At 30.3% G+C, this 27723-nt stretch overlaps 2 protein-coding genes across 2 annotated transcripts; both read right to left on the bottom strand.

The window, feature by feature from the left end:
• Nucleotides 1-2956: 2956 nt before the first annotated feature.
• Nucleotides 2957-9142, bottom strand: LOC149061223 (uncharacterized). The gene is made up of 4 exons (XM_089215522.1): nucleotides 9107-9142; nucleotides 5354-5368; nucleotides 3480-4133; nucleotides 2957-2965 (listed from the first exon to the last, which is right to left on the bottom strand). Exons 3-4 carry the CDS (start codon nucleotides 4110-4112, stop codon nucleotides 2957-2959), a joined length of 642 nt encoding a protein of 213 aa, XP_089071648.1. The 5' UTR covers nucleotides 4113-4133; nucleotides 5354-5368; nucleotides 9107-9142.
• LOC149061222 (uncharacterized) lies at nucleotides 7669-9161 on the bottom strand. The gene has a single exon (XM_089217156.1). The coding sequence runs from the start codon at nucleotides 8629-8631 to the stop codon at nucleotides 8143-8145; it is 489 nt and encodes a 162-aa protein (XP_089073282.1). The 5' UTR covers nucleotides 8632-9161; the 3' UTR covers nucleotides 7669-8142.
• Nucleotides 9162-27723: the final 18562 nt, after the last annotated feature.

Raw genomic sequence — 27723 nt, 5'->3', positions numbered from 1 at the left:
TTTTTTCAATGTTAAAAGTGTACAATTACCTGGGACCGGGAAAAATCCGCGTGTTAAGCGGGATGGCGTATTAAACGGGAGCGTCTTAACGAGGTTTTACTGTATTAGATAATATTATTGAAGAAACTGCTCTATATGAAAATGAATCACAGAGTATAGAATCAGAACTATCGGATGATACAGAAAGTGTACATTCTAATTTCAAACAACAATTTTCATCAACAAATCAAGAAATAGGTAAGTGATCACACTATACTACATAATATACACCTATATTTATATACATCATATAATGCAAACTAAAATTTACATTTTACATAGAAAGTAGAATTACAAAAGGTAGTTGTAAAATGATTGATTTTAAAATTAAATTAAATATTTTATTTAGATGTCAACACATTTTCTGAATATCAAAATGATATTTTTGAAACCAATGAATCTGATGGAGACGAAAGTAGTTCAGAGTGCTCTGATGAGTCTGATGTAAGTGATAACTGGCATAGTTCTATTCCAGACACAGAAAATAATTTTGAAAAGCAAGATTCCAGAATCCAGATCCAGTCATAAAGTTAGTCTTTGGTATCGACGGTTTGCAATTAACTAAAAGTTCAAATAGTGTGTTTTGGCCAATCTTATGCTACATAAGGCCAAATAATAACATTGTATTTCCTATTGGTATTTTCTGGGGAAATAATAAACCACACGACTCCAATATATTCTTGGCTGAATTTTTCAAAGAAATGAAGCAACTTATTTTAAATGGTATATTTATAAAGACTACAAATAATAAATTAATTAAAAAGGAGATTGTACTAGACGTATTCTGCTGTGATACTCCAGCTAAAGCTTTTGTTTTGAAAACTAAATATCATAGTGGATATTTTTCTTGTCCCCGTTGCCACACTGAAGGTATATACTATAAACATAAAGTATGTTTTCCTGAATTGAATTGCACAAAAAGAACACATGATAACTTTAAAAACAAAGACCAAGAAGAATATCATGTAGGCGATTCAATGTCAATTTTTCTTGACTTGCCAAATATAGACATAATCAAAGTATTTTCAATTGATTACATGCACAATTTGTGGTTAGGTATACAAAGACAATTATTACATTTGTGGCTAAATAAAGGTCCATTAACTGTTCATATACCAGGCTTTAAAATTAATATGATGAGTGAATATTTAATTTCACTTAAGAATATGGTACCCTGTGATTTTCAACGTAAACCACGTGGATTAAATGAACTCAATAGATGGAAAGCTACAGAGTTTAGACTTTTTCTGATTTATACTGGTCCCATAGTCTTAAAATTTATTTTGGATGACAAATGTTATTTCAACTTTTTATGCCTGAATGTGTCAATATTTATTTTATTAGGTAAACATAAACAGTATACTAGCCAACTTACAAACTATACTAAATCACTTATTAATTACTTTATTGAACAATTTATCATTATTTATGGAAAAGAATGGATGTCCCACAATATGCATTGCTTACAGCATATTCATGAAGATTTTATTAATTTTGATTCATTAGATAATTGTTCAGCGTTTCCCTTTGAGAATTATATGAAGGTTTTAAAAAAATTTGTTAGAAAATCAGGACAACCACTACAACAAACTGTAAAACGTTATACTGAAAGTATCATATTTAACACCCCAATAATTTTAAATATCAAAAATTCTGAAAAATATCAATTTAAACAACAGCATACTTCTGGACCTATGATAAATAACTGTTCTGAACCTCAATATAAAAAAATGATTTTTAATAAAATTATAATAAATACTAATAATAATGCAGATTGTTTTATTGGAACTTTTCTTGGTGATATTGTCAAAGTTGTAAATATATGTACAAATACATCAAATGACCATGTTATTTTGGGTCTACGTTATTTAACCAAAGTTCCCTTTTATCTAAAACCAATCGATAGCTCTATGATAGGAATATATATTGTTAGTAATTTAGATTTACAGTATGAAATGTATAATATTAATAGTATTAAAGTAAAATATATGGTGTTAAAAATTAAAGATGTCCATTGCATTACCTATAAATCATACTTATGTTGTAGAACATGAATAAATACATATTTTTTTTTTATTTTTTTTTTAAATTATATTACTATTATGAAAGTATAATTAATTAATTAATTACTTTGGTATAGCTATAGGTACCAATAAATCCATTTACCTAGTTTTTTATAATAGCTATTAAAAACAAATTTAAGTACTTTTGATATAAAAACATTTATTATGACTTAAATTATAATTACAATAGTAGGTATTTAAAATAAAAATACCAAACATTTTCTTTAAATGAGATAAGATATCCTATATATATATATATATATGTCCTAATGTACCTGTATACGTTTCAATATAATATCTTATTTAAAATTAAGTTCTTTAATATAATTATATTATGTTTCATATCAATTACTTGTATATTGTGTATATATTTTTTATTTATATCCTGTATTATAATTGTATTAATAATTAATTTAATGTATATAATATACTATATAGCTATAACATATTTACATATTATAATAAATGTATTTAGTTCTTTTGAAATGACCTATTGTTTTATTCTTTATCTAAAATGTTTACTGAATAAACATTATATGTATATATATTAATACATTATAAATATATATAAAATATTATACATCTTAATATATATATATAATATTATTATACCTATAAAATGCTTTTATTATATAATATTTTGTATATTATATTATGCAGAAGTAAAATATAAGTATTACCTACATTTAAACATGAACAATATGGAAATATTGTCATTGTGAATTTAAGTTGAACTTCAATATTTAGAAAAAAAGCATAGAAGTTTGGCTACAATATATTTTTTGATTATGTAAACTTCAATTAATGTTTATATTAATAAGCCACAACAAAAAAAATATTTAGATATTTAGTATTTAAGGTTCCTAAACGTTGAAACATGAACAAAAAAATAATGTTAAATTTAACATTGATTTATAAACCTACAATTTATTAGTAAAATATTAAAGTTTAAAGAGAAATTAAATACAAATTATTACTTAAACAACAGTATTTAAATGTTTATATCATAATTTATGTAAAACATATTTTAATGTTTATTAAGCCATGAAAAATAAATATTTAGTATTTAAGATAGCTAAACATTTAAACGTGAACAAAATGATAATGGTTATTTAAACATTAACTTTTAAATATTATATTTAATGATTAATTTCAAACTTTAAAATAGAAATCTAATACAAGATTTAGTTAAATGTTGAATTTTAAATATTTCATTTTTAAACATTCAAAGAAATGTTAAATTAGCTTTATATTAATATATTGTTATTTTTAACCTTTATTAAATATTAATTAAAACATTAATATTTAAATATTTAATTATTAATGTATTTAAATGAAACATTTAATGTTTAAAATTACAAAATATTTATTGGGAACAATTTTTTCATTTTCTTCCAAGATTTCTTTTTCTCCTTTTCTAGCATACTGAAGTAACTCCTCACATTCTTTGTGGATTTTTGACAAACAATCAATTATTTCGATGAGAAATATTCTTGGATTTGGAACCGCAACAGTCTTTATATTTTTTAAAATATCACTAGCCCTTTCGAAATTAGCGAGGAATGCGGTAACTTGTCCAGCACAACTCATCCAGGAAAATGATTCATCTTCAGGTATAGTTTCACTAGTTTCAGTCTCTGCAGGTCTTTCTATATAAACATTTTCATCAACTTTCACATCTAACAACTCGTTAGTCACTTTATCAACAGTTATGGAAGACGATTCAGTCATGGAAGTCGATTCAATACTAGGAGAAGATTCAGTTGTGATAGACAAAAATGAAGATTGTGTAGCTATCATGGTAGAAGAAACGCTTGTAGAAGGAACATCCGGAACAGAAACTGTAGCTTTTTTCTTAGAGGCTTCAAATGGATTTAATGGAGCCCCCACATATTTAGTTTTGACCTTTTTACCACCATGCATCGCTTTCTCGTGACGAGCTTTATAGTCATCATCGAACCGACTACCACATTCTTCACATTCCAATTTGATACGTTTTCTCTTATTCATTATTATAATTTTAATTGTTAACTGTTAAAAAACACAATGAATTTTCATGTTACTATTTTTTTTTTTTTTTTTTTATAAATATGCATTTCTTTATAAAGAATCCCTAAGTATGCAAAAATATGCAAAATAAAATTTAATGTAACAAATTCCATGCCATTCGAAATGAAAAAAATTAATTGCTGCGCAATGGCCAATGAGCACGACTAAAAGAAAAATATGAAAAAGTCATAAACATCCTAATTTAAAAACGATATATAAATATAAATATATACAAGGTGTAACGAACTGGCAAAAAAAAATTATGCTACTGAAACGTATGATAAAAATTGTTTTAAGGGGTCTGCTCGCGGCTATTAAATAAGGAGTAACATTTAGGAAATTTGTATACTTGGAACCGCCGCCCGATACCTTTGTGTTAGTTGTAACTGATCATTAGTGTGAGTGCGGTGGGACATCGGTAATATGCGGGCCTATCTACGCACGCGCATGCACATGTCAACGTAATGGTAGGCAGAAAAATTACAAGCCTAATTTCTTGCTCAAAACACGGTTTGTAGGAAAAACTCTCACGTCTCGTAGAGTGATCAGATTTTGATAATTTTTTTTTGTTAGAAAGAGGACAATCTTTTACAGGGCGCATTGAACTTCGATTTTTGATTACATTGCTAAAAAAAATAATAATATAAGAATTAAAAACATATAAAAATGTGTAATATTCAAACTCTTATTATAGGACTAATAAATTGAATATTGAATATCAAAGATCAATGCGCACTGTAAAAAGTTTTCCTCTTTTTAACGAAAAAAAAATTATCAAAATCTGATCACTCTACGAGACGTGAGAGTTTTTCCTGTAACGCATGTTTTAGAGCAAAAAACAGGTCGCGCGCAGGCCCCTTAAAATTGTAAATACCTAACATTTTATACATTATGTGTTTGTGACTTGTGTGCCATAATATAAAACACGAAATATTGTTCATACTTTGAAATTCATAAAAAACATTTCTATATTACTTATTAGTTATTATTATTATTGTAATTATTTATTGGTTGGTAGTTAAAGATTTCTAGGAAGAAACTTTTTTTCAAAATCTTCCTTGAATAATTAGTCACTAATGTAATACAAATATACAATTATATAATATAAGGTAAAGAAATTAGTAATTACTGTATCCCTACATTTTTTGCCTTAAAATAGTAAACACGTTTAATAATAAATAATGATTATTATAAATACTTACATTCAAGAAATCTTCCTAGAAAAAGAATAAGCATGGAACTTATGTTGTACCGGCGATCGCCAACGTAGAATATTAAATAATCAGCAATTACACAAATCTAAACACACACACACAGACATATACCAGCAGGCTGCCGAGGGTCTACAGCGTTAGCGCGTTATGCTTTTGTCGATTGTTTGTATCGTGACTCACGATAACAGTATATACTATATTGTATATCACGAGTATTTTGAGAATATTTCCGATCATTCTAATCAATCTAAACAGTACAGTCCGTAGTCCGTCCAGTGGTATTACCAGAAATTAAATGTACAGTCGCTATTCAGTATAAACCATAAACAACTCATTAGTAATAAGCTATATTATACTCTATAGTGTCTACGGTCTATATAATTTATAATAATAAATAATAATACTATGAACGCTATATCTACAATTTTAACACAATCAGTGACGACGATACTATATAATGAAATTTTGCCGACTGTGTAAAGTTTTTCACCAAATTTACAATTTGCCGACTGACAAAAATATCTTGGGGAGGTAGGCACCCCCTTACCCCCCCCCCGTTCGGAACGCCCCTGAAAACACGTAAAACGAATTAAAGATAAAGAAACGCGTGTACATTACTTAGGATACAGAATTCAAGATGAGTTGATAGAAATAATGGCAAACGAAGTTCGAAAATCAATTATAAATTTAATTAAAAAGCATAGGTATTATTCCGTGATCATTGATTGCACTCCAGATATTAGCCACCAAGAACAAGTTTCTTTAGTATTTAGAATTGTGAACATGCATCAATCGAATCAAAACGAATCCACAGAACCAAGCATTCAAGAATTGTTTATGAACTTCATGAATATTCATTCAACTTCAGGATCACTCAGAAAAAAACATTTCTTAAAATCTAAATTTTTGTTACATTGATTTATTAATATACGAGTTTGCTTCAACTAATTATGAATTTCATTAAAACCATTAGTTTATAATCAATTACATAACAATTATTTCAAATTAATGAAAAAAAAAAAATTTGAATCAATTGAATTGCATTAAATTGATAAATAAATATTATTTAAAGTAAGTAAACAAAAGTACTTAAATTTACGATAAAATGATTGTATATGAATTTAAATTAATGCCTAACTTCGTTGATATAACGAAATATAAAATACTTTAAATTTATGAAATCATAGTTTCATTTTAATTTGTTAGTGTCATTAATAAGACGGAAATCAAAATAGATACAAATAGTTGGTTTATTTAATATTATCACAATATATACTTGAATTAAAACATAGTGAGTGTTTAATTTATAAACCAAAACTATAATTATTTCAAGTTAGATATCCTTCATAACAATGATAATGTAATAATTATAATGGAATTTATGTGCTATTAATAGTATGTGTTGTATAAACCGTCAGATAAGAACGCCTATCACAGCCCTGCACGAGTGCGACTGCGGCCAGCGGGTTTTTTTTGCTATTCCCAATCCTAATCATTTTTCTTGCGACTACGAGTTACGACATTTGACAGTGTTTTATGTCTTGTCTAGTTGTCTGTTCCTCGTTTTATAATATAATAATTTATAAAAATATTATTATATTACAATTAAATCGCTACCTACGACCTGTGTCATGGAAAATTTCACTAATTTATTAAATAGTTCTGATTAATTTGTATTTGATGAAAATGCGCCGACGGATTCAGAAATGAACGACTTGTTATTGAATAACGATTTAATAAATTTATTAATTCAACTAAAAGGTGATTGTTTCTATCAAGAATTTACAGGTGAACAGACCAGTTATTGAACAGTTAAGGATTTGTTTGCAATAAAAATGCATTCATAATTAGGTTTTTAGCATCACATTTACACATTTTAGATTTTAAGATTGGTACAACTGTTTATTATAAAGCTAACATTGATAAAACCATATAAGATCAATTTACTATTAAGCATATTAGTTTAATTGAAAAAATAAGTGAAATCCTAGTGATTGAACATACTATACTAGTCTATGAACACTTCAAACCCAGTGTATGAACACCATATTATTACTCTGTGGAACACCTACAAATATTTTATTAAATAATTTGTATTTAATAAATACTTACATATAATTCATATATATAATTAATAATATAATTCATGAATAAAATGTTGTTCCTTTATTAAAAAATAACACATAATTTAAAAACATTTATACCTAATTACAAACATAGTAACAGGATTATAATAACAATTTTAAAACAAACATAACTTATGATTCAAGTAAATGTATTAGTGACAACCAGCTTGGTAACTATTAAAATAAATATCTGTGTAGGTAGGAAAGTAACAATGTTACAACTATATATAACAGTTGTATATTAAGTATTTAAAAATTAACAATTGTAAGTAAAGTAAAACAATTTTAAACAAACATAACTTATGACTTAAATAAATGTATTAGTGAAAATCAACTTGGTAACTATTAAAATAAATATCTGTGTAGGTAGGAATGTAACAATGTTACAACTATATATAACAGTTGTATATTAAGCATTTAAAAATTAACAATTGTAAGTAAAAAAAAAAAACTTAACGGCAGTATTCACAAATATAAGCAACTGTATTTTCAGAACCAGCACAGAGTTCATGGGCCCATTCAGCACATCCACAACATCTGATCCATGGCTCACCACTTTTTGACAAAGTGTAAGGTTCCTTACAGTACAAACATGTGGCATCATCTTCAGACCCCATAATTATATTCAATCCTGGTTTAATTTTTTTTGCACTATTTGATTTTTTTGGTTCCTGTTTTTTTGACATCTTTAAGACCTTTTTCTTTTTTTATTTCCTCTCTACGTTTTCGTTTTTGAGTTAATTCTTCTTCTTTTTTAAGTTTTTCTTGTTCTTTACTGGCATGATATTCCCTCCACTTAATTGCTGTAACAGCAAATGGTAATTTTACATGACTTCTATTTTGTTTCTTTTTTGTGTCAGGCTTTGGCCAAAACAAATGTTTGCTCCATGATTCTTCAATTGTTGCAGGACTTAAATTAGATTTATTTACACTTACTGCTTTTTGAATGGTTTCATTTGGACACTTATCAACTATATTAACTTCTATAACTCCCTCACTTATTACATTATCAGTCTTTTTAACACTACAATCTATTATATTTTTAGGTTCTATTTCAATATCACATAATACAGTTTCATTCATATTATTTTCAGTCTCATCAGTTTCAAACATATCAGTCTCATTCACAGTTTCAAACATATTTATAAACCATAATTATAAATTTGACTATCATTGGTAATATTTTAATATACTCTATTTAATGCTGTATAATATTTTTGTAAGTCCACACTTAAATATTGACAATATATTTTGTAGAATATATTAATATATATTATATATATTATTATTAGGTAGGTATCGAGGTAACTAATGCAATAAAAAATGTGTACTATAATTTTTTTTAATATTAATATACCTGTTCAATCACTGGATTAAATTATATTTAAGCAATACCAATAATTGAACATGTGTTCAATTACTAGGTTTTGTTAAATTTTAGTAACTAGTAATTGAACACATACATAACTAGTCAAGATAAGGACTTTTTTTAAATTTTTAAGCAAGAAAATGATACAAATTTAGGTATTTAACATATCCAAACAAATAATAACCATATACAATGAATATTCTATTAGTTATTCAGTTCCCACAGAAAGTAATTTAGAGTACTTACTTAAACAAATTTGGCCCTAACACACGCAATTTTGATTACAGTGATTTTGTATATTTATCATTTTTTTGTTATCACATCTTAACTATTAAATCTTGGTTATACAGTATGACCACTATGTCTAATATTGAAAACAAAAATTATTTATTAAATAAGATATCTAGTTTTCTTAATTTTAAAGCATTTGTTGACGTTGTTCAATTACTGGAGGGTGTTCAATAACTGGTCTGTTCACCTAAGTTGAATATTTTGTATACTATTAATTTTTAGGAAAATATAGATATGTAATTTATCAGTACTTAATAACTTTTAAGATTTTGGTATGACTGTTGAGAGCCTAAAATACACGAAGAGTAAGCATTTGGATGAATTGTGTCCAAAAAATAAATACGGTCAGAGAATAATTTTTGAACAAAACTTGATTAATTGGCAGGCCAAGTATAATATTATTGTGAGTAATTAATTTACTTAGGTAGCACTTATATAAAATATTCCAATTTTAAATTAATAATGAATTTACATACATATTATAATATAATATATATATATATATATATATATATATATATATATATATATATATATATATATATATATATATATATATATATATATATATATACCACAGGAAACAAATACATCTGTAAGTTGCTCATCAGATTATAGCCTTACAAGTTCTGAGGAAGATTCTGAATCATTAATTAATTCCAATAACATAAAACTCCAGGATAATGATCATGTAATATCCATTGGCCAATGGCCGTTGCCTATTTACATACCTATTTTAGTTATTTCAAAACTCATTTGATAAATATGTTTGTCTGTCTATACTTTAGTTTAATATTGAAGAAATTTTAAAAAAAATCAGGAAAAGGATTGATGATTTTAGAGTACTATAGGAAGAACAAAAAGTTGTCAAGTGAATGTAGGAAAAGTATAGCAAATATTATAACTGAATATTTAATTCAGTATAAACTTCATGCTTCACCAAAATGTATTGAACATATAGCAGAAAACATTGTTAATTTTTTTAAGAGTGAAGTGAAGGTGTGAAAACTTTTTTTAATATCCAATTACCAATTAATTAATACAATTAATACTTTTTAGTACCTAGTATTTATAATCGATGATATTATATGTATCACTACATGTATTATTATTACTTTTCTGTGAGATAATGTTCAAGGAAAAATATCTATTTGTCAATGTAAAAATCAATTAATTACTTATTGTATGATATTTTATTTAGGAAACATATTTTATTAGTATTTCAAAACATAAACCCAAAGGTATTTTATACCAAAAATACCACAATACCATCTCCAAATTACGTAAATATAATCTTTTGGATCATTCTACTGCATCATCATCTCAATTAACATCAACCCATAATGATAAAACTTGTGAGATTACGGAGCTTTTTAGGGCTCCGTAAACCACCCACGACAAAAGGGGAACACTTTTGCCGTGACCTACGAGCCGCACCGCGTGATGACCCGAGGGCCAAGTCGGTGGAGCTCATAGGCTTTAAACACGCAACGGCAAATGAATGCCGAGGATTTATTTATTTAAAGGGGGAAAACGATAATATTAAAAAAAAAAGAATAAGAATAATAATTTTGGTTATTAAAAAAATATAATAATTTAAAGTGGCACATGGCAATTACAGAACATAATAATTTGTCGCATGCTTTCCTGGCCCACGGGAGGCAACACACCATATTACTCATGGCGTGCCCTCGCAGGGTTACCGGGAAAGTATGCCGGGCTTACTACAGCCGACAGTAAAGGGGGGAATTAATTTTTGTGAGGGACCCGCGTCTTGCGACGCCTCCTGGGCGCACAGGTTATACGTGCTGGTACAAGGGGGGGACAGGGAAAACAAAAACAGATTACAACTTCCGACGTGGCTGCATGACTGTTGTGGCTGGAGCAGTTGTGGCCACCGCCCGGGCCCTCGTGGGTGAACTTAGCCCATCATTGTGATCTGCGGCAGATGTGGCAAAATGACAACGGCAATCAGCATCTGTTCACCGAGCCGGTGGGTGTGCCAAAATTTGTTGACCGCGTACTCTGTGTCGTCGTTGAAACTGGTGCAGAGACGTCGGTCGGAACAAGTTCAGAGACGTCGGAGAAGAAGTACCGGCCAGGTACAGTGTAGTGTAAAAAGTGATTTAGTTTCGTCGGAGACCCGGCGACGGCGGTGGCCTGGTGCCGGCGGCGGAGCTTTTTGATGTTGGTGGGGCAGATCAGTGTCGTCGTCTTGTGGGAATAACAGAATATTCGGGGAGATTCCAGTGTTGCTCCGCCGGTGCGGTGTCGCCGGACGCGACGAAAGCGCCGACGGCAACGACGGCCGTGTGTGGCGACGTATGGGCACCGGACACCGCGGGTTCGTGGGGGCCAGGGGACAATGATTACATAATACTGCGGTCATTTCTGCATTAGCATTTAGCGCGCGATACTCATAATAATATTATATAGATAAGGTACGCTCATTAGTGGCAATATGGGTACAGGTATGTTTGTTGTAATAATAATATTAGCGCAAAAAATGCTGTGACGTTACAAACTGCTCTATTGTCTGCACCACCAAAGGAAATTGGTAAGTACCTATATAATTTATTTGTCCAAATGTATTTAGGTTGCTATGCAAATATCTCAATACTTCCGTCTTCCAGTCTTGTATAAAATAATAAAAATAATATATTTGTGTTTAATGCAAAAATATCAATGTACATATTATTATAAAACTAAATACTAATTAGTATGAAATATAAATAAATTCAAACTCCCTTATAAGCATAATGCTCGTAGTAGGGATGAAAAGTTTGAGTTCATTCCCATCAATATTATTTAAACGTCTTATATATGAATAGTATACTACAATTTGTATTATTAAGTTGAACCATTTTTTTTTCAAACAGAACCAGCTTTGTCAACAATAAAAAATTGGCTGCATTTCAATGTCGAACCCTTTAATGAAGTTTCTGAAAAATGGCTAGAAACCGTAGAATATCGTAGAACATTCCTAAGTTCAACTGAAATTACTTTAACTGATATTTTAGAACAGTGGCCTTTATATAAACAGTCGTTTGGACATAAATTGGTAATACACTAATCACTAACATTAATTTAATCCTATTAATTATTTGCATAATAATTTTTCAGATTGATATTGATTTTGAATATATGTACCCTGGAAAATGTAATATTCTTTTTGATGGATGGACAGACTTTTTGGTTAAAATAGAGCCTTTAATGAAGAACAATATTAAAGATAGCTACAGCAAACAATTACTACAGTTGTTATCTGAAAATGATGTTGACTTAGGTAACTAAACATATATTTTAAAAATGTTGAAATAATTATGAATTATTGGATTAATTAATTATTAGTTAATTTCTTATACCTACTTAAGTCTTAATATTATTTAAATAGTTAAATAATATGTTTCAGATTCTAAAAATGTTCTTATATTAGTTCTTCTAAATGCCCTTCTTGTTCCAACTTCAAAGTCTTACCAAATTGACAAGATAACAGGAAGAAGACGTCTTTCCAAAACGTCAATAGTGGATGCTCAAAAATCATTCTTGTTACATTCACACAATATCAATGACTTATAAAATCAAGTTCAAAAAGAAATTGAGAACTGCTACAGTTTAAAGCAAACCTTGCAACCAATAGTTTGTATTGTAGGAACTGATTATGTAAGCATAAAAGAATTTTATGTATATTATTTTAACACTTATTACAAATTTACTAATATTGTCAAAGCCATAGATACATGTTTCAAAATTATACATGTGTTTAATTTAAAGTACCCATTGCAGTGCGAGTTAGTGTGGACATTTATTCAGAAATATATCTATAAAATTGACTTAAACTCTGATATAAAAAATGCTTCTTTAATGTCTTTAATTTCAGATATGAGAGATTAACTAAAAATTATAAATTTAAAATTTAAAGTGTATATATGTATAATAATATAATAATATAGCTACCTACCTAATAACATTAAATAAAATATGAATTATTTTCGTTTTGTTTGCCAATGTGCAGTTAGTGAATTAGAACAATTATTTGTTCACTTAAAAGCTGTACATTCACTAAAATCTAATAGTATTTATCAATGCTGTTTCCCTAATTGTAAACAACAATTTTCTGCCTTTCGATCTTTTTCAAAACATATGAAGACCGAAAGTCAAAATATTCTTCTAGTTTATTCTAAAGTATTTACAAATACAAACGATAGTGATGAAGTACATATGAATTACAATTCGTTTGACAAAATTAACGTTTCTGAATATGATAAAAATATTAATAAGCAATCTGCAGTACATTTTAATTTATTAAAAGATTCTGCGCTTAAATTCTCATTACGCTATTACAGTAAAGTGAACTTTTCAAGAAAAGAAGCTACTGAATTACAAAAAGATATAGTTAATTTCATAACTTATGTTATTGCTTCTGAAATTGAAAATATTAGTTTAAATAATTGCACTTTACCTAAAATAAAAGAATCACTTACAACAATTTCTGAATTTTGTAAAAACCCTTTTCAGAATATTGATACAGAGTATAAATTTTTAAAACATTTAGAAACAAATGATTTTTATGAACAACCTAAAGCAATAACCTTATACAACACTGTTGAAAATATTATTTTAAACTTTACAAATACTATTGATGCAAAAAAAAATAAAAGGCGCCATACTACCATTAAAATTTCAATTCAGAAAATATTTTGAATTGCCTGGTGTATTTGATGCGTTTTTAAACAATCACAATCACATTACTACAAACTTAAGTAATTCTAATTTTATCAACTCTAATTTATGGAAACAAAAAACATTATCACATGGTAATAAACTCGTTATACCATATTTTCTTTATTTTGATGATTTTGAGGTCAACAATGCTTTGGGTTCTCATTCCTCATCAATTTTAGGAGTATATTATTCATTTCCTACAGCCCCCCATTATTTGCGTTCAAATTTAAACAATATTTTTATTGCTGCTATTTTTAATACTAAAGATGTAAAATTTATTGGAAACGAAAGAACATTTTATCAATTAATCAAAAATATTAACGAATTGGACAATAGTGAACTAGAATTAAATATAAACGGTAAAAAAGTAAATGTATATTTTTCATTAGTTTTAATTTTGGGGGATAATTTGGGGCTCAACACCGTTTTAGGATTTTCAAGATCTTTTACTTCTAACCATTTTTGCCGATTTTGTCTCTGCAGTAAAAATGAGACTAATTTTCTTGCTAATGAAAATGTTGATTATTTACGTAATAAACAAAATTATGAGGAAGATGCATTAAAATATGATTCAAAACAAACAGGAATACTTGAAAATTCAATATTTAATACTGTTAATTCTTACCATGTTGTTGAGAATTATGCTGTCGATTTGATGCATGATATTTTTGAAGGCGTGGGAGTATATAATATGTGTCATATTATTTTAACTCTTTTAAAGCAGAATTATTTTGATTTATTAACTTTGAATAATCGCAAACAATCCTTCAATTATAATGAAACAGAAATTGGTAATTTGTCTCCACCATTGAAACTAATAAATTTAAAAAATTTTAATATGAAAATGTTGGCCAGAGAAATGCAATGTTTTATTCATTTTTTTCCGTTACTTGTAGGTGATTTAGTTAATCAAAATGACCCAACATGGATATTTTTAATATGTTTTATAGAAATGATAGATCTTCTCTTATTGCCTAGTTATGATAATGAAGCTATTTTAAAACTAGAAAATGTTATTGTAAATCATAATAAAAAGTATGTAGAGCTGTTCAATGACACACTGAAACCCAAACACCATTTTTTGACTCACTACTGTACAATAATTAAAAAATCAGGACCTTTAAAATATCTTTGGACATACACTTTTGAATCTAAACATAGACAACTAAAATCTTATACTAAAAATATTAGTTCTAGATTAAATGTTCCACTATCTCTTGCTACAAAATTTTCCATTCAATTTTCTGAATTAATGTGTAATTTTGATATTAATTTTTATAATTCATATACTCCAATTAGTGAAGGAACTAAAGCTAATACATGTACATATTTTGATATATTTAGTAAGTTGTACTTAGGTGATACAGTTTTACTGGGTAACTCATTATGCTTTGATACAATTTCATATTGTAATACTGTGTATAAAATTAATTTTATATTAACCAATTATGATTCAAGTGATGAATTGATTGTTTATATATTACGTAAAATTGTATGTTTAAATAAAAACACAGTATATTTCTTTTGTCACAAAATGAATGTTATCGGTTATGAAAATCATTTAGCAAGCTATAAAATAAGTAAAACTATGAGTGATGATTATGTTTTCAAGCCAATAAATTATTTTAATGACACCCCTATTAATTTGTATGAAACTCCTATGTTCCCTAATGAGTTTATAATAAGATTAAAACAAAAAAGATAACATTGGATTTTAATTATTAAAATTGTAAAAATTACTAATTTGTAAGTAGGTATATTAAAATGTGTATTATTCTTTTCGTCTAAAATATGTTGTATTTATTGTATTTATAATTTTACACTTTTATAATACTATATTCAATAAACATTGTCTGAACTAAATGTTCTTTTGATTGTAATTTATTATTTTAAATGCTTGTAAATATTGATATGACTGTTTTGATAATAAATATATACTTAGTTTTTTTTTTATAATAATTATGTGTGTATAGATTTTTTATTTAAATTTAATTTTTCCTCTCCATTATTTTATTGTTACCTGTTGTATATAATTTAATAATTTCTTAAAATAATTCAATTTTGGCAATGAAAACAAAGAAAATAATTCCATTAAAATGATGCTAGTCGATCATTGTATTGAGTTTACTTTATAGGCTTCATTTTATTATTAATCATATGACACCGTTAATTTTAAGAAAAATATTGCTTTAAAATGATACTGTGTATCATAGTATTAACTATATTGGTTAATTATTTTTAAGAGTAAATACATGTTTATACCATATAATTAAGACTAAAATATTATTAAGTTGAAGATGAATATAATAGATTACAGTACTTGTATGTCTTAATTTTAAGGGAGCTATATCATTGTATCAAAATAAAACTGTTTAAAAATTATGATAAACCTCATATAATTAATGTGTAGTCGATTTCATTAATTTAAAAGATTCTATATTCATAAATTAATGAGTAAATTTCATAGGCTCCAAGTCATACCCATTTTCCATTAAATTCATAGTCGTTTTTCATTAATATTAAAACATTTTTTTCTGGGTGATTAAGTCTTTCAAATTTGTTGATTTCAAAGCTTGCAGAATATGAGATACCTCTAAGTGACTGTCACTTAAATATATTATATTATTATCAATACTACATTACTATATTCTATATAATATATAGTATATGTCTTCATTTTTTCTGTTTATGTCAGTGTATTTCGGCCAGAGTACGACAGAGTGTTTTATTTCTCTTAGTTTATTTTCCGTGGTCGTGTGCCACTGTGAGTTCCACAATTCAATACAGTATTTGTTTATGTTTCTTCTTATATCTACAAGTGAGGAAAAAGGAATGATTTCACCATCAGGACTGTTGACTGCATTTCTAGCCGCTTCGTCTGCCTTCTCGTTTCCCTTTATGTTGCAGTGACCTGGGGTCCATATAAATCTTATTTCTTTGTTTGATTTGGAAAGAAGGTTGCTAATTGAAAGAGCCAATGGTTCTGATAGGGTTTTGGATTGTAGATTTGTTAAGGCACTGAGTGAGTCAGAACATATATCGATTTTAGTATTATTGATATCGAGGGCTAATTGAACTCCTTTCAATAGTGCTAGGTATTCAGCTGAATAAATACTGCATAATTTATTGAGTTTGTACTGTTTGGTTGTATTGAGGTGTACTACTGCAAGTCCAATGCCCAAATCGGTTTTGGATGCATCCGTATAGATCTGAGTGCTGGTATTTGAAGTGTGTATTAGTTCATCAAATAGGTTATTATAAATAGTATTTGGTGTTTCTTTTTTAAGGTGTTCTGTTAAGCTTGTATCAACTAGGTAATTTGGTTGTTGCCAGGTGGGAATCAGACTGGTTTCGCGTTGACATACTTCGTTATATTCAATGTTGATATCTATCATCTCTTTTTGTAGCCTCAATCCTAATGGTCTTCTTAGTTTAGAATTGTGTTCATATATATTTGAAAAGCGTTTTTTGTTTAAAAAGTGAGTAGTTGAATTTTCCTGTGAAGATAAGATGCGAGCTATATAATTAAGTGATAATTTAGTTCTTCGGTACTGAAGTGGGGGTTCACCAGTCAAGGATAACAAACTAACAATCGGGCTGTTTTTGAATGCTCCAATTGAAAATCTCAGTCCGGCATTGTGGATCTTATCTACAATATTTAAGAGCTTTGATTCTGAGTTTCCATAACAAATAGAACCATAATCAAGTTTGGATCTTACGAACGATCTATATACATTTAATAATATGGTTCCTTCAGCGCCCCATTCACAATGACTTTATGATTTGATGACATTAAGGCTTTTGTATGAATTTTTTTAAGTGACATAATATGGGATTTCCAAGAAAGCTTTTTGTCGAAAGTGAGACCAAGTATTGAAATATCTTCGACAAAGGGTAAACGGGATGTACCTAGAAAGAGTTTTGGTTTAGTTAATTTCCTTTTCTTTGAAAATAAAATACATTTCGTCTTTTGAGGCGAAAAAATGAACCCGGCTTTGAAGCACCATTCAAACAGGTCATTGAGACATTTTTGGAGTGTTCCGGTCATTGCAGAAATTTGCGTACCTCGAATATAAATGTAAGTGTCGTCTGCAAAAATAATTGCACTCCGTTTTCTAACATAAATGTATTGGAAGTTTGATCTCTAATTTTGAATTGGAAGGATCGTTGGTTTAGGAAGTTGGTTAGAAAGATTAGCATGTTTCCATGTATGTTCCAATTCTTAAGTAAATTGATTACTCTATGTCGCCAAACAGTGTCGTATGCCTTTTGTAAATCGAGACTTATTAGTATCATTGATTGTTTATTGGCAAAGGTTTCTATGACTTCGGTTTCAATTTTTACGTGGCAGTCGGTGGTCGAGTGGTGTTTTCTAAAACCATGTTGACATGGTGAGAGGAGTTTATGATGAGTTGCGTACCAACTTAGTCGGTTGTAGATGATTTTTTCTAATAACTTGCTCATGCTGCAGAGTACCGATATTGGTCGATATCCTGTAGGTTTGAAGCTGTTTTGATTATTTTTTGGTATGGGTGTGATGATTGCATTTTTCCATTTGATCGGGATTAAGGCTGTTTTCCAAATTAGGTTGTAGAGACGTAGTAGAAGAAACTTGCCACTAGAAGGAAGGTTTTGTAAGAATATGAATGGAATTTTATCGGATCCGCAACTTTTGCTTTTATTTCCCCGAAGACATAATTCAATTTCAAGCATGGTGATTGGTTCATTTAATATGTCACCTTGGCCAATATTGGGTAATAGATTTGTTGTAGTATCAGTTTCATTTTCTTTTTCTTGTTTAAACTTGAGAAAATCGTGGGTTAATGAGGAGTCGCTGCTGTTAGTATAAAAATATTGGCCGATTGATTGGGCTATTTCTTGAGGTTCAGTAAGTATAGAATTTTCCGATAAAATGATTTTAATTTGGGACGTGGGAATGCCTTTAATGACTTTAATTTTCTTCTAAATATTGGTAGTCGACTCTTTGCTATTAAGGTCTGTCGTAAATTTTATCCAAGATTTTTTTTTTTCGTTTTTTATTAAATACCGGACTAATGCTTTGTATTTTTTGAATTCGATAAAATCATTGAAATCATTTGTGCGTTTGAATTTATTGAAGGTAGTTTTTTTGTTCCTTATAGCATGTTTGATGGTTTTGTTCCACCATGGTACTGGTTGTCGTTTCCCAGAATAACTATTTTGTTCAAAAATATTGGATGCCGTGTTATAAATTAAATTGCTGAGTTCCTCCATAGTATCCTCCACGTCATTATTATTTGAAAAGGAAAGGGAATGATTTATTATATTTTTTTCTATTTCTGCTTGATAGGTGTCCCAGTTGGCTTTTTTCAGTTTCCATTTAAGACTACGAGAGTGTTTTTCATCAGGGTTGGTATACTTTAAGGTTAGTTTAATTGGAAAATGGTCACTACTAGAGAGCTCAGGCATTGTGTTCCATTCAAAATGTGGTGTAATAGTTGACGAAAAAAGAGAGAGATCAATTGCCGAGAGGTTTCCTGTACTAGTGCTTATTCTTGTTGCTTGACCATTGTTGAGGATATTAATGCTGTTGTTGTTATCGAGTATTTTTTCTATAATTCTTCCTCTTTGATCGGTGTCATTACAGCCCCACAAGATATTGTGACTGTTGAAGACACCTAGAATTATAAAAGGCGTAGGTAGTTGGTCGATAATGTTTTGGATATCAGTGTAATTGAGGATCTGCGAGTTGGGTATGTACAAATTGCAAATAGTTAGTTTATATTTGACAGAAATTCTTACTGCTACTGCTTCTAGGTTTGTGACAAGGGTGAATTCTTCGGAGGGATATTGTGTATTGATAAAGGTGGCCACTCCCCCACTAGCCCTAAAATGGTTGGTTCTGTTTTTGAAAAAGTTTACATAATTTTTTAAAGACCCTGATTTGGAGTCGATGAAGTTGGTTTCTTGTATACATAGAGCTACTAGAGAGAACCTGTTGATTATTAGTTTTATTTCGTCGATTTTTGAGTAGAATCCATTAGAATTAGCTGCCGGGAGGCTGCTTGGTTGATGGGGGGCTAGATGGTTGTAAAAATTTTTCTAAATTAGTTATTTAATCAATTTGAATTTATATATATTATATGCATGTGTGACATCAGTTAGAAATTCACGATGAATAATAATAAAGTATTAAGTGAATTAAGAAATTAATGCATATCACAAATAAAATGGTGTGCATGCCGTGTAGAAATTCTTATGATTAACAGAGTATGGTTTAATCAACAAATTAGTAATAAGTATTAATACAATAATGATTTTTTTCAGCATAACCCCGTTGGGAGGCGTCGGCGAATCCTAGAAGTTGAACGTCCTGATATTGTTTAGTGACAATATGGCGAGTGATGGTAAGGTTAGATAATGATGGAAGCTCTGATAAAAATTGACGCCACGCAATACGTAGATGTGGGGGGAAGTGGAGTGTCCCACTCTAACTGCGTCTGCCAAAGTTGTTGCATGAATGATTTTGCCCACAACAACATCGGACCGAGAGCACCAATGGGCTCGAACAATCTAGCAATGGCAGACAATACTCCTCGTTTTGTATTAGGCGTGTCTTTAACGTGTGTGTGGTATCCGAAGGCGTCGGTAGCGGGGTCCCAATGTAGGCCGAGTACCTTCAATGTTGGCTCATCTTTAGGTTCAAAGGAAGGACAATTAACTCGGTCATCAGGCGGGATACACTCCAAGATCTTCGCGCTGTTGCTGCACCACTTCTTTAGCCTACAACCTGCTGATCGAAGTAGTCCTAATATGTGATTCTGCACCTGACTTAATTCCGCTTCCGTATTCCGTCCTACCACAATGTCGTCGACGTAGGTATGATTAGTTAAGACGCCCTTGGCAGCAAAAAAGAGTGGTTCCGCGTAGGCGTCCAAAGCGTGTAAGACACGTATTGCCAGGAACGGGGCAGAACTCAACCCATAGGTGACCGTCAATAATTCGTACTCCTGGATTTCCTAATCAGAATGTCGCCATAGGATATGCTGAAACACGCAGTCTTCGTCTCGGACCTTGATCTGACGGTACATTTTAACAATGTCGACGATGAAAATATATTTGTATAACCGGCATGTAAGTAGGAGTTCACTAATGTCATTTTGTAACTTAGGACCGACGCAAAGAATATCGTTAAGGGAAACACCCGACGATGACTTCGCCGAGGCGTCGAAGACGACCCGTAATTTTGATGTGTCGCCATCCCGTTTCACTACCGCGTGGTGTGGTATATAATACTTACCAGGGCGGGTTTCAAGTTTCATGTGACCTAACGACAGATAATCATTCATGAAGGAACGATACGACTCGTACAATTGATCGTCCTTTTGCAGGCGATATTCTTAATTGAGTAGACGTTTCAAAGCTAAGGATCGAGATTCTCCGAGTTGATATGATGACGAATTAAACCTGGACGTTGACATGGATATCTGAGTACCATTATCTTTAGTGAGAACGTGGTGTCTAAACGGTAATGTGACACAAAAACGACCATTCGCGTCTCGTGACGTAGTTTTGGTAAACCACCGCTCACATAGTTCATCTTCTGTGGTAGGAACGGTGGGTGCAACGGGTTCTTCAATAGACCAGAAACGATGAAGTAAAGTGTCTATCGACGGATTAGATGTGAGCAACAACGATATACGTGGGACGGAAACACCTCTGAGAGGGTTCACTAATCCCATTATAATCCAACCCAAATGACTATCCATGGCGGATGGAAAACCGATCACGTGTTTTACTTTTGACTCAGAACGGATCAGAAACAGATATAAATCACCTCCAAGCAACATGTCGATTCGAGACGGAGTGTCAAATTGAGGATCGGCCAATATTAAATGTTGATATTGTGCGCGAACAGTTGGTGGTAGTTGTGTAGATGGTATGTGAGACGCAGAACCGGATTAATAAAATGAGTGGTCCTGGACTAACATATTTTTAGGGGCCCTAATTTTAAAAATACATTTTTATACTCATATACTTATTAATATTTAGTAATTCAACAACAACAAAAAAACATTTTCCCTTAAAAAGTAAATTTATATTAAATTATTTATTTATTAAAAATATAATTTAATTAAAATGTTAATATATAAAAAGGTAATAATACAAAAATTACAAATAACTATACAATTAGAAGATTATGTAAAATTCATTTTTCTGGATTTGCTAGTTGCGAAGGTGTTCAAAACATCATCAAAGGAAAGGTTTTTGCATATGTCATTTTCAATTGACATTATGGTTAATACATTTAACCTCTTTTCCACTTGAGTGGACCTAAGTCGATTTTTAATTAGAGCTAATTTTGAAAATGATCGTTCTGCCTCATAATTTGTTAAAGGTATTGTCAAATATAACCTCAATGCAATATATACATTAGGAAAATCATCAATAAGATTTCGCTCATAGAGAAGTTTCGCTATAGCACTACAATTATCAATATCTGAGGAAATCGTTTTGATGTATTGATAAAAATGATTTATTTCTGTTTTTAAGTTATCATCAAGGTCGACATTATAAAACTTAATACAATTATTTAATGATTCAATATCTGGTTCAATGTCAGTTTTAAAGTTCACCAAAAATTTAAATTGAGAGTAAAACAGACTATAAGCATTAAGTCTTCTATCAAGTTCATAAATCAATTTATCTATAATAATAAAGAATGTATCAACTTCAAGCTTTTTTCTCCCGCTTAAAATAGTTTGATTTTCACTTCTTTTTTGTTTTCTTTTACCAAAGTCTTCATAATTGTCCATAATTTTTTCACTTAAATTTTGTGCCAAATTCTCATATTCATCAAATTTTTTTCTTTCGTGAAATATAAATTGTTGTAAAGAACGAATCAAATCACAACCAGACAGTAAATCTAACCCAGGTTTCTGTAATTTTTCACTAACTTTATTAAAACGTTCTAAAATAGTTTGCCACAAGACACACATAAAAGCCGCCTCAAATTTAAGAAATTTTTTCATTAACGACTTTGCTTCTCTCCTTACATCTATTTTTTCTTCAATATAATTATTTATATTTTAATATGTGTTCTTTTAAAAATGGGTCAAATTGTGATATTAGTTCTAATATACCTAAGTAATTACCATTATTAGAAACTCCAAAAGCTTCGTTATCACCTCTAAAACTTAAGCTTCGTTCACATAAAAATTTCACAACAGCCACAACTCGTTTTAAAACATCAATCCAATAATTTGTTTCAGTTCTCATATGATTTAGTAAACTTTTATCAACACGAAATTTATTATTTTGACAAGTTAACCACGAACTTACAGCATTTCTATGTTCTATACTGTTCTCATGACTAAGTATTAATTCATCTGCATGTTTCCAATCATGAAAACCTGATTTTGAAAATGATGATCTTAATTTACTATCAAATGGAAATAATTTACATGGAAAACAGAAAACTGCTCCAATTGATTCAGAATATATTAACCAATGCCTAGTTATTATATCCCCATTATGTATTTTTCGATCGAATAATTTATCGGACAAAAAACGATTTTGAGTGTAAAATAAACGTTTCGAAGCCGGATATTCTTTATTTCTGTTTTGAAAATACACAGATCCTATAATGTTATGCATTCTTCTCTAAAATTAGTATCTATTGTTTCAGGCCAAAGACCAGGATCTTTTGATATTTTTATTTAATTGGAATGCAATATAGATAGATTATTTATGGAAGCACTACTGTTATTAATTAATATTGATTCTGATGAGATTTCCTCTAAATTATTTAAATTAATTTCTACTTCAAGATCTTTAACTATAGTATTACTATTAAAAGAAGAATTAATTGTTTCATTACTTTTTGTATCGTTTTGTGGTTTGAAAAATTTAAAAATAGTTGGATGATTCTTTACTTCGTCATCTTTTTGTTGTTTTAATTTTCGTTTCTCTGCACTAGAAAGATACTTTCTTGAGGACATTTTATTTTATTAAATTATTTTAAAATTAACATTTACTTTTAAAATAAACGTATAACACGGTGTACAGATTGACGCGACGTTACTTACGAGCATGAACGACAAACTGTTACTGAGTAGGTATATACAATTACGGTATATTGGTATAATATGTATAATAGAAAATTAAAAGATAATAAAATTAATCATAAAATATATGATATAATTATTAGATATAATCTTTAAATGATACGATTATGATTAACGATAGATGATTGTAATTCCAGGTTTATTTTTATGCGAAAAACCCTCATATCTGGAGCTATAAAATAATACATATGAAATAATGAAGTATATTGTGTATAATGTAATTCGAATATTACTATTGCAGGCAATTTTAAATTATTTATACGAATATATCTAACAATATAAATTGTTATAATTTCTTTTTAAAATTGTACAAAAATTACAATTTTATAATTTTTTGGGGGGCCCTCTTATTTTAGGGGCCCTGGGCTATAGCCCTCTTAGCCCCCCCCCCCTTAATCCGGCTCTGGTGAGACGTGATCTTGGGTAGTATGATTAGATCGTGGCAATTAAATTTTGGACTCGACGTGTGGTGTGGTATAAATGAACACGACGTACTACCTCGAACTTGGGTAACCGGACTTTGATATAAACCAACTATTTCACTTTCACATTTACGTCGGGCCAATCCGATGCGAGCTACACAATCCGTAGTAATTGCTGAAATTTGAGACCCACAGTCCAATAATACACGGACCACATGATAGTTGCCACGTTGATCTAGAATTGGAACAAGAGCTGTACCCAATAACACCGTACTTCCGGACGCTGACATGCCCGAAAATTTAGTAATGCTACCTCCGGCCTCCCCACCATCGCTTGGTGCGACTACCTGTTCGGAGGTAGTTGCAGTTTTTAAATCTGTTTGAAAATGTAATAAAGTGTGATGACGTTGTTGACATTTTCCGCATAGGTATTTGGATCTGCACATGTCTACCATGTGCGTCGAACTTAAACATGAAAAACATAATTTATGTGTTTGAACGTATTCCCGACGTTGGTGCACGGAATATAATTTAAATTCCGGACAGTGGTACACGAAATGTTCACCTCGATTACAAACGGTACATTGTTTTGGTTTATATAATTTCGACGAACGCGACGACGAGTGTTTTGTCTTTCGACCAGAATTACTCGCGGCGGTTAACGCTAACCTTGGGGCGACCGATTTCTGAAATTTATTGGTTCGAGTTTTAGTCTAGTCAACACCCTGAATATTCTCCAAAATTTTCAAACGTTTTTGCACAAAACTGATGAGATTGTCGAAATTTGGAATAGTAGATTGACAAATACTCGCTTCGAACTTTTGACGTGTTGTCGAATCTAATACACGTGAACCCAAAAAAAAACAACATAAAACCGGCGAGGTCGTCGACTCCGAGTAATTTCAACGCAACAACATTTTCCTTAAAAACATTTCAGAACGCTGTTAGAGCTGGTACTGATTCCTGAGCGATCGGCTTGAAAGCGAAAATCTTATCCAAATGAGCAGTTGCAAGTAATCGTTTGTTTTCGAATCGGTCGGACAGCGCTGACCACGCGACGGAATAATTCGCAGTCGACAACGGAATCGATTTAATAACGGATAATGCAGAACCGGTCAAACTCTGTGACAAATAATGAAATTTTTGTATATCACCGATATCAGAATCTTCGTGTACTAATGACTTAAACGTATCACGGAACGCACACCAACTTGTAACGGAACCGTCGAACGACGGCAATGCAATTTGCGCTAAACGATTGTCGATTCGGCGCCGGTTGTATAACTGCAGTTGTTTTCGACGTGCGATCAAGTATTTCGTAGATTTCGTCGACAACGGCTTCGGTGGTATCCGTTAAGGTACGTTTTCCTAGGAGCGCGTTTTTTGCGTCGTATATGACGTATTACGCTTAGCGCAGTACGTCATCCACTTATTCTTTTGAAATTAATTACACTGTTTTCCTACAGAGCGCAACGTTGCGTGTCAGCGCAATAAGCTCGGCGCGATTCGCCGACTGACGTTGCGCGCAGCGTTTCGTAGAAATTGGGTAATTATATTGAAGTGTTTTCAAAATGCCAAAAAGTAGTTGTGTTGGGCCGAGCGTTCGTTTTTCGAATGATGACGACGATCAGTTGATTGCATTTGTTAGCAATCATACAATATTATATGATCTGAAGAATCCGGATTTCAAAAACACATTAAAAAAAGATCTCCTATGGGAGGAAGCTGGAAAAATTCTGAACAGGACAGGTAAAAAGATATGATTATATGTAGATTTTTTAGAGTTATTATTGCATATTATTTCATAAAAACAACATATTTTCCTCACTTCGTATATACTTTTCAATTTACACAATTTAATTTTATCAATTCATATATTTAGTCTGTTGTCGCAATGAAACCTATTCCAGATAATCCATATAAATAAAGATATTTTGTATTATGGCGATAAGATAATATCTGTGGCCCATACGCCGTGCTTTTACCAATAATATTATATTCTATAATTAAATAATATTTTGCTGCCCGTCGTCATATTTTACATGTGTGCAATGATAGAAACAACTGTCGTCTGCGATAATGCAATAACAACAATATTTATATGATAAAATAAACAAGTATATTATTACGTCTTGTTTTGTATTTATTATTAAAGTATTTATATAATATGAAAATAATTACCTAATATTATTATTAATATTAATTTATACACTATTTGTAATATTCAAAAATTAAGGTACTATACTAGTATATATATACCTAACCACATAAATACCACTTATATTACTACTATTACACTTATATTTATATTTATATTTAAAAGTATGAATTTTATTGTAGTTAAAAAAAAAAAATAGTTAAATAGTAAAATCCTGGGTATTGAAGTAATCAGTAAACCATCTTCTCACTTGAAATCCGTCAGACTTGGTAAAACCACCTGTACCTGCTAAAGGAATCATATTTTGTGTAGGCAAATCTTCTACGTCTTGGTATATAACCAGTTGGGAGGGATTTCTATGTATATAATCATCTCTGAGCATGTTATGCAAGCAACAGCACACTACAATTACCGAGTCTACAGTTTCAGGTTTCAGATTTATGGGAGTGAAAAAAATTCTAAAAATTGCACACATAATTCCAAAAGCATTTTCAGATACTCATCTGGCTTTGCTCAGTCGGTAATTGAACTTCCTTTTATTCGGATCTTCTAACATTTGTGTTTTGGAGTATGGCTTCATTATATGCTCACTTAACCTGAACGCTTCATCACCAACTATTACGTGAGGCACCAAGATGTTAGAATGCGGGAGGAGTGTCGAGGGCGGAAATATAGTTTCATTTTTTACCAACAACCCCATTTTTGACTTATTAAAAATGCCTGCATCGCCCTCCTTTCCATACGAACCAACATCAATAACTACAAACTTGCAATTAGCATCGATCATTGCAAGAAGTACAATAGAAAAAAATCCTTTGAAGTTGAAATACAAACTTCCCGACTTAGAAGGTGCCACTATTCTCACATGTTTGCCGTCAATGGCTGCAACACAATTAGGAAAATCCAAACGTTTTTTAAATTCTCCAGCCTTTTAGTTCCAGTTTATCTGGTCTGGTGAAGGTAGAAAAATAGGTACAAGTTTTTTTTGTATCGCAGCCAAAACCTTGGGTACAAATGTGCTTATAGCAGAAGGAGAGATGCGGTAACCAAATGCCAGTGATCTAAAGGATTCTCCTGTGGCTAGAAATCTGAAACGAATAGTTATATGTAAATGAATTATTAGTCTGCACCATTTTACTGAATGTACATTTGCTATTTTTT

Source organism: Diuraphis noxia, unplaced genomic scaffold (genome assembly GCF_037042655.1).
Source record: "Diuraphis noxia isolate RWA-SAM2 unplaced genomic scaffold, SU_Dnox_SAM2 contig0001, whole genome shotgun sequence".
Taxonomy (NCBI): domain Eukaryota; kingdom Metazoa; phylum Arthropoda; class Insecta; order Hemiptera; family Aphididae; genus Diuraphis; species Diuraphis noxia.
The sequence above is the reverse complement of the archived record's forward strand: the minus strand, read 5'-3'. Positions and strand labels throughout refer to the sequence as shown.

Bases quoted from the DNA above. Each gene is read 5' to 3' on its own strand.
- LOC149061223 (XM_089215522.1), bottom strand. From the start codon at position 4,112: ATGAATAAGAGAAAACGTATCAAATTGGAATGTGAAGAATGTGGTAGT.
- LOC149061222 (XM_089217156.1), bottom strand. From the start codon at position 8,631: ATGTTTGAAACTGTGAATGAGACTGATATGTTTGAAACTGATGAGACT.